General features: G+C 41.3%; 2 protein-coding genes across 5 annotated transcripts; both read right to left on the bottom strand.

The window, feature by feature from the left end:
• Positions 1-1,162: 1,162 nt before the first annotated feature.
• LOC127779761 (cysteine-rich receptor-like protein kinase 19) lies at positions 1,163-5,162 on the bottom strand. Its single transcript, XM_052306661.1, has 7 exons — positions 4,324-5,162; positions 3,666-3,767; positions 3,350-3,531; positions 2,846-3,059; positions 2,523-2,760; positions 2,117-2,270; positions 1,163-1,985 (listed from the first exon to the last, which is right to left on the bottom strand). Exons 1-7 carry the CDS (start codon positions 5,132-5,134, stop codon positions 1,710-1,712), a joined length of 1,977 nt encoding a protein of 658 aa, XP_052162621.1. The 5' UTR covers positions 5,135-5,162; the 3' UTR covers positions 1,163-1,709.
• A 4,465-nt stretch (positions 5,163-9,627) lies between these two features.
• On the bottom strand, positions 9,628-12,753 carry LOC127780707 (uncharacterized). Of its 4 annotated transcripts, none has more exons than XM_052307664.1 (5): positions 12,372-12,753; positions 11,387-11,516; positions 10,516-10,612; positions 10,180-10,283; positions 9,628-9,827 (listed from the first exon to the last, which is right to left on the bottom strand). In XM_052307664.1, the coding sequence occupies exons 1-5, from the start codon at positions 12,591-12,593 to the stop codon at positions 9,802-9,804; spliced, it is 579 nt and encodes a 192-aa protein (XP_052163624.1). In that variant the 5' UTR covers positions 12,594-12,753; the 3' UTR covers positions 9,628-9,801. The 4 variants fall into 4 exon arrangements, 3 of the variants coding, with proteins under 3 accessions (XP_052163624.1, XP_052163622.1, XP_052163623.1); XM_052307662.1 differs by having other exon boundaries at positions 10,217-10,283; positions 12,372-12,750; XM_052307663.1 differs by having other exon boundaries at positions 10,217-10,283; positions 11,399-11,516; positions 12,372-12,750.
• Positions 12,754-13,225: the final 472 nt, after the last annotated feature.

Raw genomic sequence — 13,225 nt, 5'->3', positions numbered from 1 at the left:
GCTAGTCGTTTTTTCTTCGCTAACCCTGTATATACCTCTGTATAATTTTCTCCTGCTCTGTTAATATATACAAGACAAAGCTTTTGCCTTCCTTCCAAAAAAAATAAAATAAAACATGTACTTAAAAAAAGACCCACGGTTAGATTAGCTCTTGAGTCCAACGTGCAAACAAACCAAGATCTGTTCGTAATCCACGCATGCTGTATTGCAGAATGCCAGAATGAGAAGTTTGCATCCTTGGCATGGTTGGCTGAAAGTTGCCTGAATTCCAAGTCAAACTCGTTAATCAGACAAACCTCTCCTTTCATCCTTTGGATACTGACATGCTATCAGACAAGGACTGCAAAATTTCTATGATTGCTAGCCTATCCTGCTGGATTTATATGGAGATTTTTCTCCGGAGCTAAGCTTGGTCAATTTGGTGTTTGTTTCCTGAGACGAAGAGGAATTAATGCAGGATTGCCTGTCATGTCATCCTAGACTAGAATGAATACTTGAATAAAATCGTTGAAATCTGACAGCTCTATATTTGGGTCTGGATCATGAACTTACGGAATGTGTAATGTAATTACACGAGCTGCACCTCCAGCTGATGCAATGCTCATGTTGCCATCCAAAATCCTCCTCGTTCTGAAATTCTGAAATATAAAATTTCAAAAGAATTTTTTAACAAACTCATGGGGAATATGAGCATAGAATCTGAAATTTAGACCGTAACAGTGAATGAAAATTTGAGGTTAGGAATATGTGCAAATCACCTTCAATGGCCTTCTGGCTAGTTGCGCCGTGTAACTAAAACTTGGTTTTTTTTCTAATATATATTGACGTAATCATTTTACGGGTTCGTGAAAAAAAAAAACAAATCACCTTCAAATCTTCAAAGATTGGGCTGGCCAGTTTACACGAGCGGCGAGCCCACCAAACGGCCCACCAGAGCACACGGCGGCGCGGCCCAGCCCAACCACTCCCATGGGCGGCGCGAGCGCGACCTAACCGCCACGCGGCGAATCCTCTCCTCCCCTGCGCGGCGAATCGTAGCCGCGCCGCCACCCGTCGTCCAACGTCGCCGTCGGCGAGGGAGGCCGTCAGGCCGGCCGTCGCTCTTGAGTACGGGCGTGCACCGGGGACCGGGGGCTGAAATGCCTTCGGATCTGAGGTGAGATTATTCGAAAATTTCGTCTATTTTGCGAGGTTAAAGTTTAGGGATTCGAGCATTGGGTTTCCCAGCATTTTAAGTCTAATTTCCCCACCATTTTTGGTTGAAACTTGAAAGCTCCTCCTATTTTCTGATCATAAAATTGTGGAACCTGATTGGAAAGCTAAAGATGTTTTGTTGTTAAATGCTGAAGAAATTAGGGATTGATGTTAATCGGTGGCTGACAGCTCGTACTTAGATTTGAAAATTGCAGCTCTGCCTGATACTCTACCTTACATGTTTATGCTGATTACTGTCCACTGTCTTACAGTTTATCTACAGACAATTTGAAAAGAGAACATCATATATAGCAGTACAAAATAACACTAATCTACATTATGAAACAGAAAAAAAGATCTGAAACACATTTGGGTTAAACGCCTAAACAAAGACAAACAAATCGGATATACAGAGAAGCAACTGCATTGGACCGTCACTTGCACCCACAAATGACATTGTCGATCCGTAGTTTTTGGATCATTCTATTGAATGGCTATGATGGCAATCCACTACTCTACCTTGCCAATGTGATACTTATACTGTTATTGCATGATGAATCATCTGAGCCACTGGATCGGACATAGAAGTAAGCTGGTTGGTTTGGTTTGGGCAATGTCATTTCCTCGCTGTTTAGCATCGTGACCACCTGATCGATAGAAGGCCTATCATCTGCCCTCTCTTGAACACATAATAGTGCCACCTGAATGCACCTTTGTATCACTTTATGGTTGTTTCCTATACGGCAACAGACCAGCTCATGCCCCTGTCCAGATCTCCAGAGTTGCCAAGCCTGTTAAAAGACAAAGGCGTATTTCTGTCAACAAAAAAGAAAAAATAATGGTTTGCAATATAGAGTATATCTGGACCAACCCGGTCCCACTGTTTGTTTCATAAAGATTATCTGGAGTACATTTTACTCACGTATGAAATGAGATTGCAAAGTTTGCCATCATAGGGATAGAAACCAGCAGTCCTCTTTCCACTTATGATTTCCAAGACCAAGACGCCGAAACTGAAGACGTCTGACTTGATCGAGCAAACCCCATCGAAAGCATATTCGGGAGATATGTAACCACTGAATTACAGTAGTAGAATTGTTATACATTACCAAGATACATGAAGTATAGAAATTTTTATATACAATTTCATAATTAACTTATATTGCTTTTCCAGCAGAAAATCTCGAGTTATTTTTAATAATATGAGGAATTGTAGTAACTAATAAGTAGTCACAAAATGGACTGCTCTATGCAATTTTCTTATTAGAACATATAAAACTATGCATGTTCATTTATACTGATAGTTTCAGATGCATATTTGTACTTACTGTGTGCCTACTATTCTGGTGGTGTTTGATTCAATCATATTTGAACCAAATATTCTGGCCATCCCAAAATCCGAAATTTTTGGAGTCATGTCACTGTCCAAGAGAATATTGCTTGCTTTTAAATCCCTATGAACAACACATACTCGTGAATGATTGTGAAGATATAGAATCCCTTGAGCTATCCCATCAATTATGCGTAGACGCTTTGACCAGGTTAATTGTGCTCCTTTCACAAAGTCTACAGAATATGAATTGAGGTTATTGAAAAATTCTCAAAATAATATTAACTTCAAATTTTAGTATGTAGAAATATGGAGGCATACCAAATATGAAGACGTCCAAGCTTCTGTTTTGCAAGTATTCATAGACGAGCATCTTTTCATGCTCTCCCTCAATACAACAGCCGAGTAACTTGACAAGATTTTTGTGTTGAAGCTTTGCTATCAGCTGAATTTCATTTTTGAACTCCAATAAACCTTGTACAGAACATGCTGAAAGTCTTTTGACTGCTACTTCAAGACCACCCGGCAACAAGCCCTGAAAATAAAGAACATTACAATTGCTACTAGAATCATATATTCAGTGGAGGATATTGTTTCTGTTTTTTTTTATTTTGAAAAACTGACATTGGTACAATTACAATGTTGAGTGCCACATTATCTTGTGACATTGGGTAAGTACGGATCTTGCATACACTAATGTTTTTTGAAAAAGGAAAATGGAACTATAGCAGAAATAATCTCATTAAAAACTAAAAATCATTTAAAATATACAGATAAAAATAAATAAGTTGAATATCAATGCAAGTAGCCAAGTATATAATTTACCTTATAAACAGCTCCAAAACCACCTTGCCCAAGTTTGTTTTCCCTTGAGAAGTTTTGTGTAGCTTCTTTTATCTGAGAGAAATCATACAATGAAAACCCTGAGTTCCCTTCTTCAATCCTCCAAAGATTTATTACATTCTGTACTGCCATCGACAGCAATCGTAGTTCAAATCTTGCTTGTTCTGAAAAAGAAAATAGTGAAGCAGTCTATTCTTGTCACTCATATAGGCTCTTAGCGGGCAGCTATATAATTGAATCAGATGCATATATCCTTACGCAAAGGAGAATGTTGTGAGACTAATATTTAGTTATTTACCTCTTTTTCTCTCTCGTTTGATCCAAATATGAACAAGCAACCATGAAATAGATACCATGAGGGAGAACGATCCAATTACAACCCAGATCCAAAACTTGCTTGCTGCACATCCATTGATATGAGTTATGACTAGTGGAAACAATAGGAAGGCCACACGACACTTTGAAGGTAAATATTAAACAGGGGAAGGTGAACAGTTTCTTTGGTTTTGAAATCGTTTTTGGTTGATTTTCACACGGGAATAATTGTGCATCCCAACTTAAACCCTTCCAAAAAAATGGAGAAATTTGATAATTTGACATTTTTTTCGTTACACAGTTGCTTTAATTGACACTTGTGAGGATGACATGTAGGATCATCTGAGTGAATGAAAGTGGGCCAAGATGTCAGATAATCGAAACCCATTTATGTTAAATTATCAAATCTCTCTCAAAAAAGCATGCAGATTTTTGTTGATGGGGTAATGAAAATCATGCTTGAATGCTGAACTAATCTCATCGTTTGATTTGTTTTCACAGAGATAAGGGCATCTCAAGATGAAAGAATGTCCCTGCTGAGTAGTAATCAGGCAATGAAGACTGAAGACTAAGTGAAGACGAAAGACTGGTTGAACCAAATCAACAAGGCACAATTTATTAAAGGTGAAGGTGGGACGTACGTGTAGGCATGTGCAGCGACACCTCTGGGTCGCCGGCGAAGAACTTGACATCCGTCTGGTACCACAGGCTGCATCGCATCCCGAGCACCGCGCCACCCGTCAGGCCACCGCCGACCATCTTCTTCCCTTCGTCGATGATGCCGTCCAGGCAACTCCGGCAATTCTCCGGCGGCATGCCGTCCGTGCACTGCGCCAGCGCATACACCGTCTGGCTCTTGAGGTCGAACCACCCCCTGCCCGTCAAGTAGCTGACCGGCCGTCTACTCACCACGGCTGCAGCGATCTTCTCCATGAGCTCAGAGAAAAGCTGGCTGAACTGCGCGCGATCAGCATCCGGCGGAGGGTTCAGGTAAGCGCTCACAGTGCACTCCGGCGCGTTGCTGAAGCTGGAGATGAAATCCTTGTCGGAGAAGCTTAGCAGGGCCTGGAAATCATGGTCGTACAAGGTGACATTCTTCTGGTTCTGAAAGTAGCCAGAGTCATCGCCACTAGTTCCATTGATGCTGGCCGTGTCAAGCACTCTCTGGAGGCGGGTAGCGCAGCTCTCGACGGAGGAGTCCCCCCGGCAGAGCACGGCGCCGTATACTGTGTCAGGACCGGCCGCCCCGGCTGTGCCGTTGGCAGAGTGCAGCTGCGTCTGGTTGACATTGGTGATCAGGTTTTTGGCGAGCTGGAGCAGGTTGGTCTTGTAGGTGCCCTCTGGCATGTGTGTGATGGTGTTCGCGTTGCTGCAGAAGGGAAGCTGTTTAGCTACCAACAGATTCGGGGTAGAGAGGAGAAGCATTAGGAGGGAAACGATCAGCATCTGCATGTTTGAGGCTTTTTCTTCTGCAGGGAGCTTGTGGAATTGTGATGCGTATGGAACATGGCTTGGATGAGTGCATATTCTTAAGTACTGTTTGGTTGGTGTCTCGTTTTGTCAGGACAAAGTTTTTAGTTTCAGTAGAACGAAAGTGACTTCGGCTCTAGCTTGGACTTGAGTAATTTAAGTGGACTAGTCCAAATTAAACGAGATTGGAAAGTGTGGTGAAATTTCAGAGAATACTAAATTTGTCTACTGGGTTCTCTTTTGGTTGGTTTTTGTCCGAATCATCTCTGCTCTTGAGGCATTGATTTGTTGTATTATGTTTTTGAATTTCCTTGTTACGGAGTATCTCTCATTTTTCTTTTGCTTGTATGCGCAATAATTGGCATTGCCAATGTGAATGTGCAAAATGTTTGAACTGATTCTGCAGCGGGACAGAAATTCTTGACTGTTCACAGTACTTCTACCGCCTACCTTTCTTCTATTGGACTTTCTTTCTTGGCTGAAATTTCATCTGTTTAAAAATCTGCAGCCACCTGTCCGGTTCCTCATAATCTTAAACTTCACCCAAATTCTATGAAATCGTTAAACAATTTCGCACGGCCTGCTTGATCGCTTTCAGAAAGAATTCTGCCAACTTATGCTTTTAATTCAACGTTGCTCACAGGTACTACTAAAGTACTATGTACAATGCTCCACTTGGGCTTCCATATGACAAACATGCACCTCAGGCACTTGCTGCGTGCAGTTCAGATATCCTAATATTCAGATGACACTGACATTGATGCTATAACAGTGATGTCACCTTCAGATGGAACTGAAAAATTTTACTCACAAAGTTCCCAAAAATATAAGCATTTTTAGGTTATCCAGAAAAGATTAGAGGTGAGAAAAAAGATTCCTATTCAGTCATATTATTGGTCAAATTTTGAATTTTAAATTGCTAAGAATCCCTTTTAGGTATATGATTGGTTAAAATTTCCTTGCATTGAAATCAATATCTTAAAAATATTTATACTGTAATATAAATTTTAAATCCTAGAAATGCTTATTGTGGTAATTAATATGCTGCAAAATGCAGCTCAAAAATCGTAATATTCAGATGACACAGACGTTGATGCTAACAGTGATATTGTCACCTTCTGACGGAACTGAAAATTTTAAGCTGTAAAACTGCCGGGCTACGGACATTGGGTTTTTTTTTTCTTTTCAGATCCGACGACTTTGCCACGCGTTAATCTGTCAAGATATTCTCACCGGTTGAGTAAAAGTGGAGTAGGAAACGGTGGTAGTAGAAGTAGCTTGCCAACAGTGAGAGACCGTGCGAAATTGTAATGCACGTCGCTAACGCAGAAGAGACATAAGTGGTGTGTTGGCCCGATCGATGATTCGTTGATTCGTTCCTCTCTTCTTCACAGATGGAGATGCACAAGACTTGACTGAATAGTACCCCTTTTCATTTTTTTCTTTTAATAATGAAAAAGCATCCGGTCTTTGCTTCAGGAGAAGCTGTAGCCACGACTGAACATTACCATTGGAACATAGGAAATTTTATGAGAGTTCTTTTGTAAGTTTATGTGAATTTTTCACCGGTCGACGAAGGCTGAAAGCTCTACCACTGGAGTACATGAAATTTTTTAATTCCAACCGGAACAAGACATTATATGATTTTCTTTTCGGAGTTTATGTGAAATTTTCTTTTCGACGAAGTCCTGAAATCTCTACCATTGAAATGTAAGAATTTTCTTTTAGCTCTCCAAAAGAAACGAGACTGATTTGTATGATTTTCCTTTTGAAGTTCACGTGAAATTTACACCTTGATCTCTAGACGCGAACGCAGTGAAGTCCTAGCAACCATTGGACCGCAGGAATTTTTTACACTCCGGTAGAAACTGAGACCAGCTTATGAGACATGACTTCTCTGTGAAAGTTTATGGGGAATTTTTCACCTCTCGACGAAGGCCGAATTGAAAGCAAACAAGACTTTCACAATTGTCCATCTGGACATGGCCGAAAGAAAATACTCACTACGATACAGATTTTATCTTGATTTTCGTTAGCGCATTTTTCAAACGGTTAAACGACGTGTTTAGTGAAAAACTTTTAATATGGAAGTTGTTTTAAAATATCAAATAAATCTATATTTATAATTTTATAATAATTATAGCTCAACTACTCAAGCATATATTAATATTCTTTTTTGTTTTACGTGTGCACTTAATTCTCATCCGAGTGGTAGAGAAAGGAACGTGGCTTAATAAAGCAATTTTGATGGACAAGAAATGCACCTTGAAAGCGTTTGATTGGCGTTATGCAGATATTTTACATTCTTGCTAGCAACAGTTGGATAAAAAGTCGATGCTAGCCTGCCTGCTAGGGGATAGATATATATCATCGAATGATTCAGATGTCACTGTTAGTTACCGGTCACCGTGTCGGGTTGCATGGGTCCAAATCCGTCGCTCTCTCCATCTCTCCCTTCCACTATTGAGACCCAAAGACTGCAGAGAACGATGTGTGAATCACGTTGTTTTGGGTAACTAAAAGAAAAAAAAGGAGAGCTTCGACAGTTCGACGCAAAGCTTTTGCTCTTCTTCGAAGAGCTTTTAGCCTTTATGTTTTTGCGAACTGACCTATAAAAGCTGGTAGAAAGAGTGATAGACCATGTGGAGTAGTACGTCGTATTCGGTGTTGTATGGATATGTAGCATCTTAGCTAACTATCTACATATATATAACTAAACTAATCGGAGTTCATTCTGAGAAAGTTCCACACTAACTTAAAAAAGGAGACCTGACCACTGAAAGGATTGATCAGGGATCTTAGTCTTTAGTATAATTTAGTTAAATTTAGGTTTAAATTTTATACTTGGCATGACTCAAATATTTATTCTTTCAACAGTATACAAATTAAGCACCCGTCAATAACAAGGCACTAGCGATGACTTTGTTAATTTTAAGATGTGTTGGCCAATCCACAGAGAGGTGCTTATACGGACCGTGTGTATATTTAGAAGGGTTAGTGTGCGCATGTGTATATGAGTGTACGTGTCCGTACCGTGTTTCACAAAATACTTTTTTTTTTTACATTTAGAGTTTGTAAGTTGTAACTAATGTGGACTTATTTCAATATGATCTATCGGGGAAGTGGGAACGAGGGTTCCCGTTCCCTCAAATGCCTAGGGCAATGCGAGCCTTATCGAGACATACAAGATCTGCATCTTTAAGGTGCTGAAGAAGAGCATGGAGATGTACAAGATATACATCTTCGGGCAACTGAAGCAGATACACCTCGAACTACTTCATCAACGATATATTCGGGAAGCTTGCTGAAGAGTCCACTAAGTTAATTCACCCGATATGAAAAGAAGTCCACACACGATGACATTTGTGGCTCCAAGAACACAGGGGTGACCCGAGCATAGCGATAGCCTGGGGACAAGCCTTCAACGCCTCGAGACCGCGAGGTCTAATCAGGGCCTTGAGGACACTCGTAGGACCTAGGCTTTCCCCAGAAAGATCCATCCTACTCCCTATGGCCATTTGGGCCGCCCGGCACGGCACGGCCCAAGCCCGGCCGTGCCTGGGCCGAGGCTTGTCGGGCCGGCACGGCCCGACCGACGCACCAGGTCGTGCCGTGCCAGCCCACGAGCGGCATACACGGCCCATGCATGGCCCAATACTACTCGGGTCGTGCAGGGCCGGCCCGAAGGCACGATGGGCTATTGTGCTGCCTCACAGATAAAGTCTATATTTGGTCCCTCAACTCTGTGGCTGTGTTTAAATGGCTGGAAATAAGTCTATTTTTGGTCCCTCAACTCTGTGGGCTGTGTTAAATGGCTGGAAAATAAGTCTATTTTGTATACCTATTGTCTTGGGCCACACTACAAGAATCTATTTAATCTATGACGAAAAAAATTCGTCATGGATCACTGAAAATTCGTCACAGGAATTTGTCTGTGACGATTATACTTATCGTCATCTATTGAGCATCACAGATTAAATCTGCCAACGTTTTCTCTGAAATCGTCACGGATCAGCACAATCTATGACGTTTTTTAACCGTCATAAAAACACTTATGGGCTCATGTAGTCCAGCCCAGCCCTAACCTTCGTGACGAAATTAAACGTCACAGATGGTTGCCACGTGGCAACCAACTTGGCAGGTGACGTGGTCATTTTGACACGTGTGTGATGATGTGTCATTGATGATGTGGCAGCTGACATCAGCAATTTTTTTTATACGGCCCATTATTTTTTTTAAGAGCCTATTATTTTTTTGACGGGCCCATTAATTTTTAAACAGCCCATTAATTTTTTTTAACTAGCCCATTTTAAAATAGGTCCATTTCAGAACTAGACCCATTTTAAAACTAGCCCATTTTGTCAACCCAACTATCAGATCAAAGCCCACTAAACAGGCCCATTAAATTTGAGCCCACCAAATTCAATCCAATTTCTCATAACATCTTAGATTCAAACCTAATGACAAATACCATCTCAGATCCAAATAATAACAGATACAATCAGAATACAACAGAATTCAAACAATAGTTCATCTCAGATTCAACCTAATAAATTATACAATCTCATATTCAAAAGAATTCATCTCTGCTTCTAGAATCAAACAATAGTTCTACAACAAGCAACAAAAATTTGTGTAGCAAAACCAAGCTATTTGAGAAATTGATCTTCCATATCTGCAAAGTAAACAAAAGATTCTTTTAGCAAATGGAGTGCAAAATGAGAGTTCATTCTCAAAGAATGGAAGATTGCAGTTTTTTTTCAATTCTTTCACATTTTTCACTAATATACATGCTGTAAGATCTAAAAAAGATCTAAATGTGGACTGCAACTTTCAAAGCAGAAAGGATGATTCCATCTATTGCAATTCCAGATGTTCTTCAGACATAAAAGCCACAAAAACTAGCATGTACGCAAAAGTTATGAATTTGGATTATATCATATTACTATGATGTTATGAGAAATGGACATTTCAACTGCTATTTACATGAGTCATGTGATTTCTAGCTGTTTGAAAGAAAGATTCACCTAGAAAAAAAAGGAGGCAGCGGGAGAAAGGCTTTACTTGACCCTGAGCTTGCATGCAGATAGCTTTCAGGATTCCTTCAGCTAGGTCCACAGGAAGACCTTTCCTACACGAAATGGCAGTTAGTAACAATAAGGATACCAAGAGCCCTGAATGATTTTTAGGCGTCTTTTCTTTGAGTTATGGAAAGATTTTATAGCTAAATTGAATGAAGAAAGTGTGGTGCTGATCGCGTGGTTTGCCTCTTCTCTCGCGGCCGTGTGTTGGTCAGCGTGGTATGGAGCACTAATTACAAATGGAACGCTGTTCATCAAACAATGAGAGGGCAAGCACACCACCTTTTTTCAGGCGATATCTTCGGGAGAGCGTGCTGGATAGCACCATCTAAGTACCCAGCTGCCTTGAGAAATATTTCAACTGAAGCTCGTTTGTTTTCTGAAAGGTAAAAAAAGGAAACACGGATCAGTCAAAATGCTGCAATGGACACCTAGTAGTATAGCAGCTGAGAGTATAAAAAAAGCACTAAAATATTCAGAAGTAACCCGTACTAACTAGGAAGGTCGCACGGCTTTGCCGTGCGTAATTATAGATTGGCCAGTTTAGTTTTTTGCAGTGGCTGTAATTATAATTGCGTAATTCTAACTGTTGGGTAGAATAATAAATAACAGCAAATTTATATATTTTTAATTTAACTGTTCAGCCAGTTTCTCTGCTCCTGAATTGTACTAAACATTTACAACATGCACATAATTTAGGAAGAAAAATCATGGAACATAATATAGATTCGGTAGCATCCATACTTCAACAGTAGCACCGACAGAAGAACAAATGACATTCAGACCATCGTACAACAGCTAGTATGATGAAAAAAAACATAGACGATCTGCATCTTTTACTTCTAGCTGAAAAAGACTGAAACTGATTTGTGATATCTCAGTGTAGGTAATTTGGGGAAGCTTGAGATGCAAACAAATGACATTCAGACTATCGTACAAGCTTGAGATGCAAAATTATGAACAAGTGAAGGGTAGCATAAGCAATGAAGTAAAATTACTCTACGAAACATGTACCAGAAACCTGAGTATTCTGCTAAGATTTTCAGAAGAGAGGTAATATGTTAACCCAGTTGTTCCATCTTGAATAGTGAACAAAGTGAAGTCAGGCTTCAGAGAACAGGCACTTAGCTCAGTCGGCTCCAACCTCCCTTACCATCAGCCTTACCTTGACCAGCAACATCCATCCTGTACCAGAGACAGACAGAGCTTGAGTTCATGGAGCATATGCAGATGGCCTCAGCCATGCGCCTGACAAGGGCATGACTACAGTGATGATGGTCGCACTGCGAGGACAAAAGAACTTTCAGTAAAAGGCAAACATTTTCTTGAGCGAAGCTACTGCTGTAAAACAAAGTGATGGCTCAATGATCTACAGGGATTAACAAGCATAAATTCTCTGTTTCTTGCATAGTAAATTGTACTCCTACCAAATTCCCTTATCTTATTATGAACTGTCTAACATCATAACCTAGGCCTTTTTTTAACCATCGTACAATTGTGTCAACTGAGTACATCATCAGTAAAGCCCATACAAAAAAATTGTGCAGCTGGAACTGAAGAGCCAAGCTTGAACAATTTCAGGTCTGACACTGATAGATTGTTGCAAGTAAATGGTAATATCACTTATATAAGTTTTACTAACACAGAAGTAGAAAATTAGGATTGCATGCAAAGGTGAAATCTGAATCAACACCTGATATTTCCATCGAATCTTAATGCTTGTACTACCAGAGAAAGTATTAACCCAAAAAACTGGTTTCAACTAATACAAATTTTCACTCGATCATAGCTAGGCACCAGCTTCGTCGCAGTGCCACTCACACACCCCCACTCATCTGGCAAGCACCCCATCACCCTCCCGGGAAATCGAATTGAGCAAGCCCCCTTCCTCCAGCTCAATCCGCGCTGCTACCGAGGTCTACGTCGTTGCCCAGCCTACCGAGGTCGAGCTCGTTGCCGCTGCTGAGCACCTCACCCCATCCGATGAAGAGGAGGAAGGGGCGGCATCGGAGAGGATGACACCATGGGGAGAGGGGAAAGGGCGGCGCCAGCCAGCGGGACGATGGCGACAACGGCGATGAGGCACCGTCCTCGCAGGCATAGAAGAGACGAGAAGGGAAGAGGAGAGGAGCACTCACCGCTCGGCGCCGTTGTCGTCGCCGAGGTCGTCGTCGCCGCGCCCGAGCTGGATCCGCCGCGCCGCCGCCGGATTCCCCGCTCCCGCCGCCCACTCCCGCCTCCGGATCCGGGCGGGACGAGGCCCGCATCGCCGCCCACTCGTCGTCGTCGTCGGGGTCGGCGCCGCCGCCACCACCCGCGTCGTCGTCGCCCACTCGTTGTCGTCGCCGCCCACTCATCATCGGGGTCGGCGCCGCCGCGGAGGGGGCAGCCCGAGCGACGGGGACGACGCGGCGGCCGCCAGCCGCCGGCACGCGCACGCCGCCCACTCGTGCTCGGCGCCGAGAGAGGAAGAGAAAGAGAGGGAGAGGAGAGAGAGTGAGAGAGGAAGAAAAAGAGTGAGAAGGGTAAAATATCAGGGAGACAGGGAGGGGTGGGGGAGAGAGAGAGAGGTGGAGGAAAGATGAAAAATTTTGAAGCGTTGAGGAGGGAAAATTTTCATTGGAAATTTCGAATCGATTTTTATGACAATAAATTAACTCGTACGAAAAAGTTGTAAAATGCAAAGTTGTAGAACTTATTTAGATCTACCATTTTTCTTTTGGTCATTTCTCTATCTAGTTGTAAAATATTATATAGTTTGATTGAACTATATAATATTTTAATTTCAAATTATGATAAATTTAAAAAACATTTTTAAATACTAAATGATTTCAACTGAAAAAGTCATCAACAACAAAGTTATATAAATCATCAATATCTACAACTTTTGTTTTGGTCATTTTGCTATATGACTCTGTTTAAAATAATTTGAATTTGAATTTTAAATTCTAAACACTTCAAACAACATTTCCAAATACTAAATTATTTCAAC

Source organism: Oryza glaberrima, chromosome 7, assembly GCF_000147395.1.
Source record: "Oryza glaberrima chromosome 7, OglaRS2, whole genome shotgun sequence".
NCBI lineage: Eukaryota > Viridiplantae > Streptophyta > Magnoliopsida > Poales > Poaceae > Oryza > Oryza glaberrima.
The sequence above is the reverse complement of the archived record's forward strand: the minus strand, read 5'-3'. Positions and strand labels throughout refer to the sequence as shown.

Bases quoted from the DNA above. Each gene is read 5' to 3' on its own strand.
- LOC127779761 (XM_052306661.1), bottom strand. From the start codon at position 5,134: ATGCAGATGCTGATCGTTTCCCTCCTAATGCTTCTCCTCTCTACCCCG. The intron at 3,532-3,665 runs GTAAATAACTAA...TTTCTTTTTCAG, and splicing joins CAAACGAGAGAGAAAAAGAG to AACAAGCAAGATTTGAACTA. The intron at 1,986-2,116 runs GTGAGTAAAATG...GTCTTTTAACAG, and splicing joins TTTGCAATCTCATTTCATAC to GCTTGGCAACTCTGGAGATC.
- LOC127780707 (XM_052307662.1), bottom strand. From the start codon at position 12,593: ATGATGAGTGGGCGGCGACGACAACGAGTGGGCGACGACGACGCGGGT. The intron at 10,613-11,386 runs GTAAGGGAGGTT...TTTACCTTTCAG, and splicing joins TGGTCAAGGTAAGGCTGATG to AAAACAAACGAGCTTCAGTT. The intron at 9,828-10,216 runs GTAAAGCCTTTC...TTTACTTTGCAG, and splicing joins GCATGCAAGCTCAGGGTCAA to ATATGGAAGATCAATTTCTC.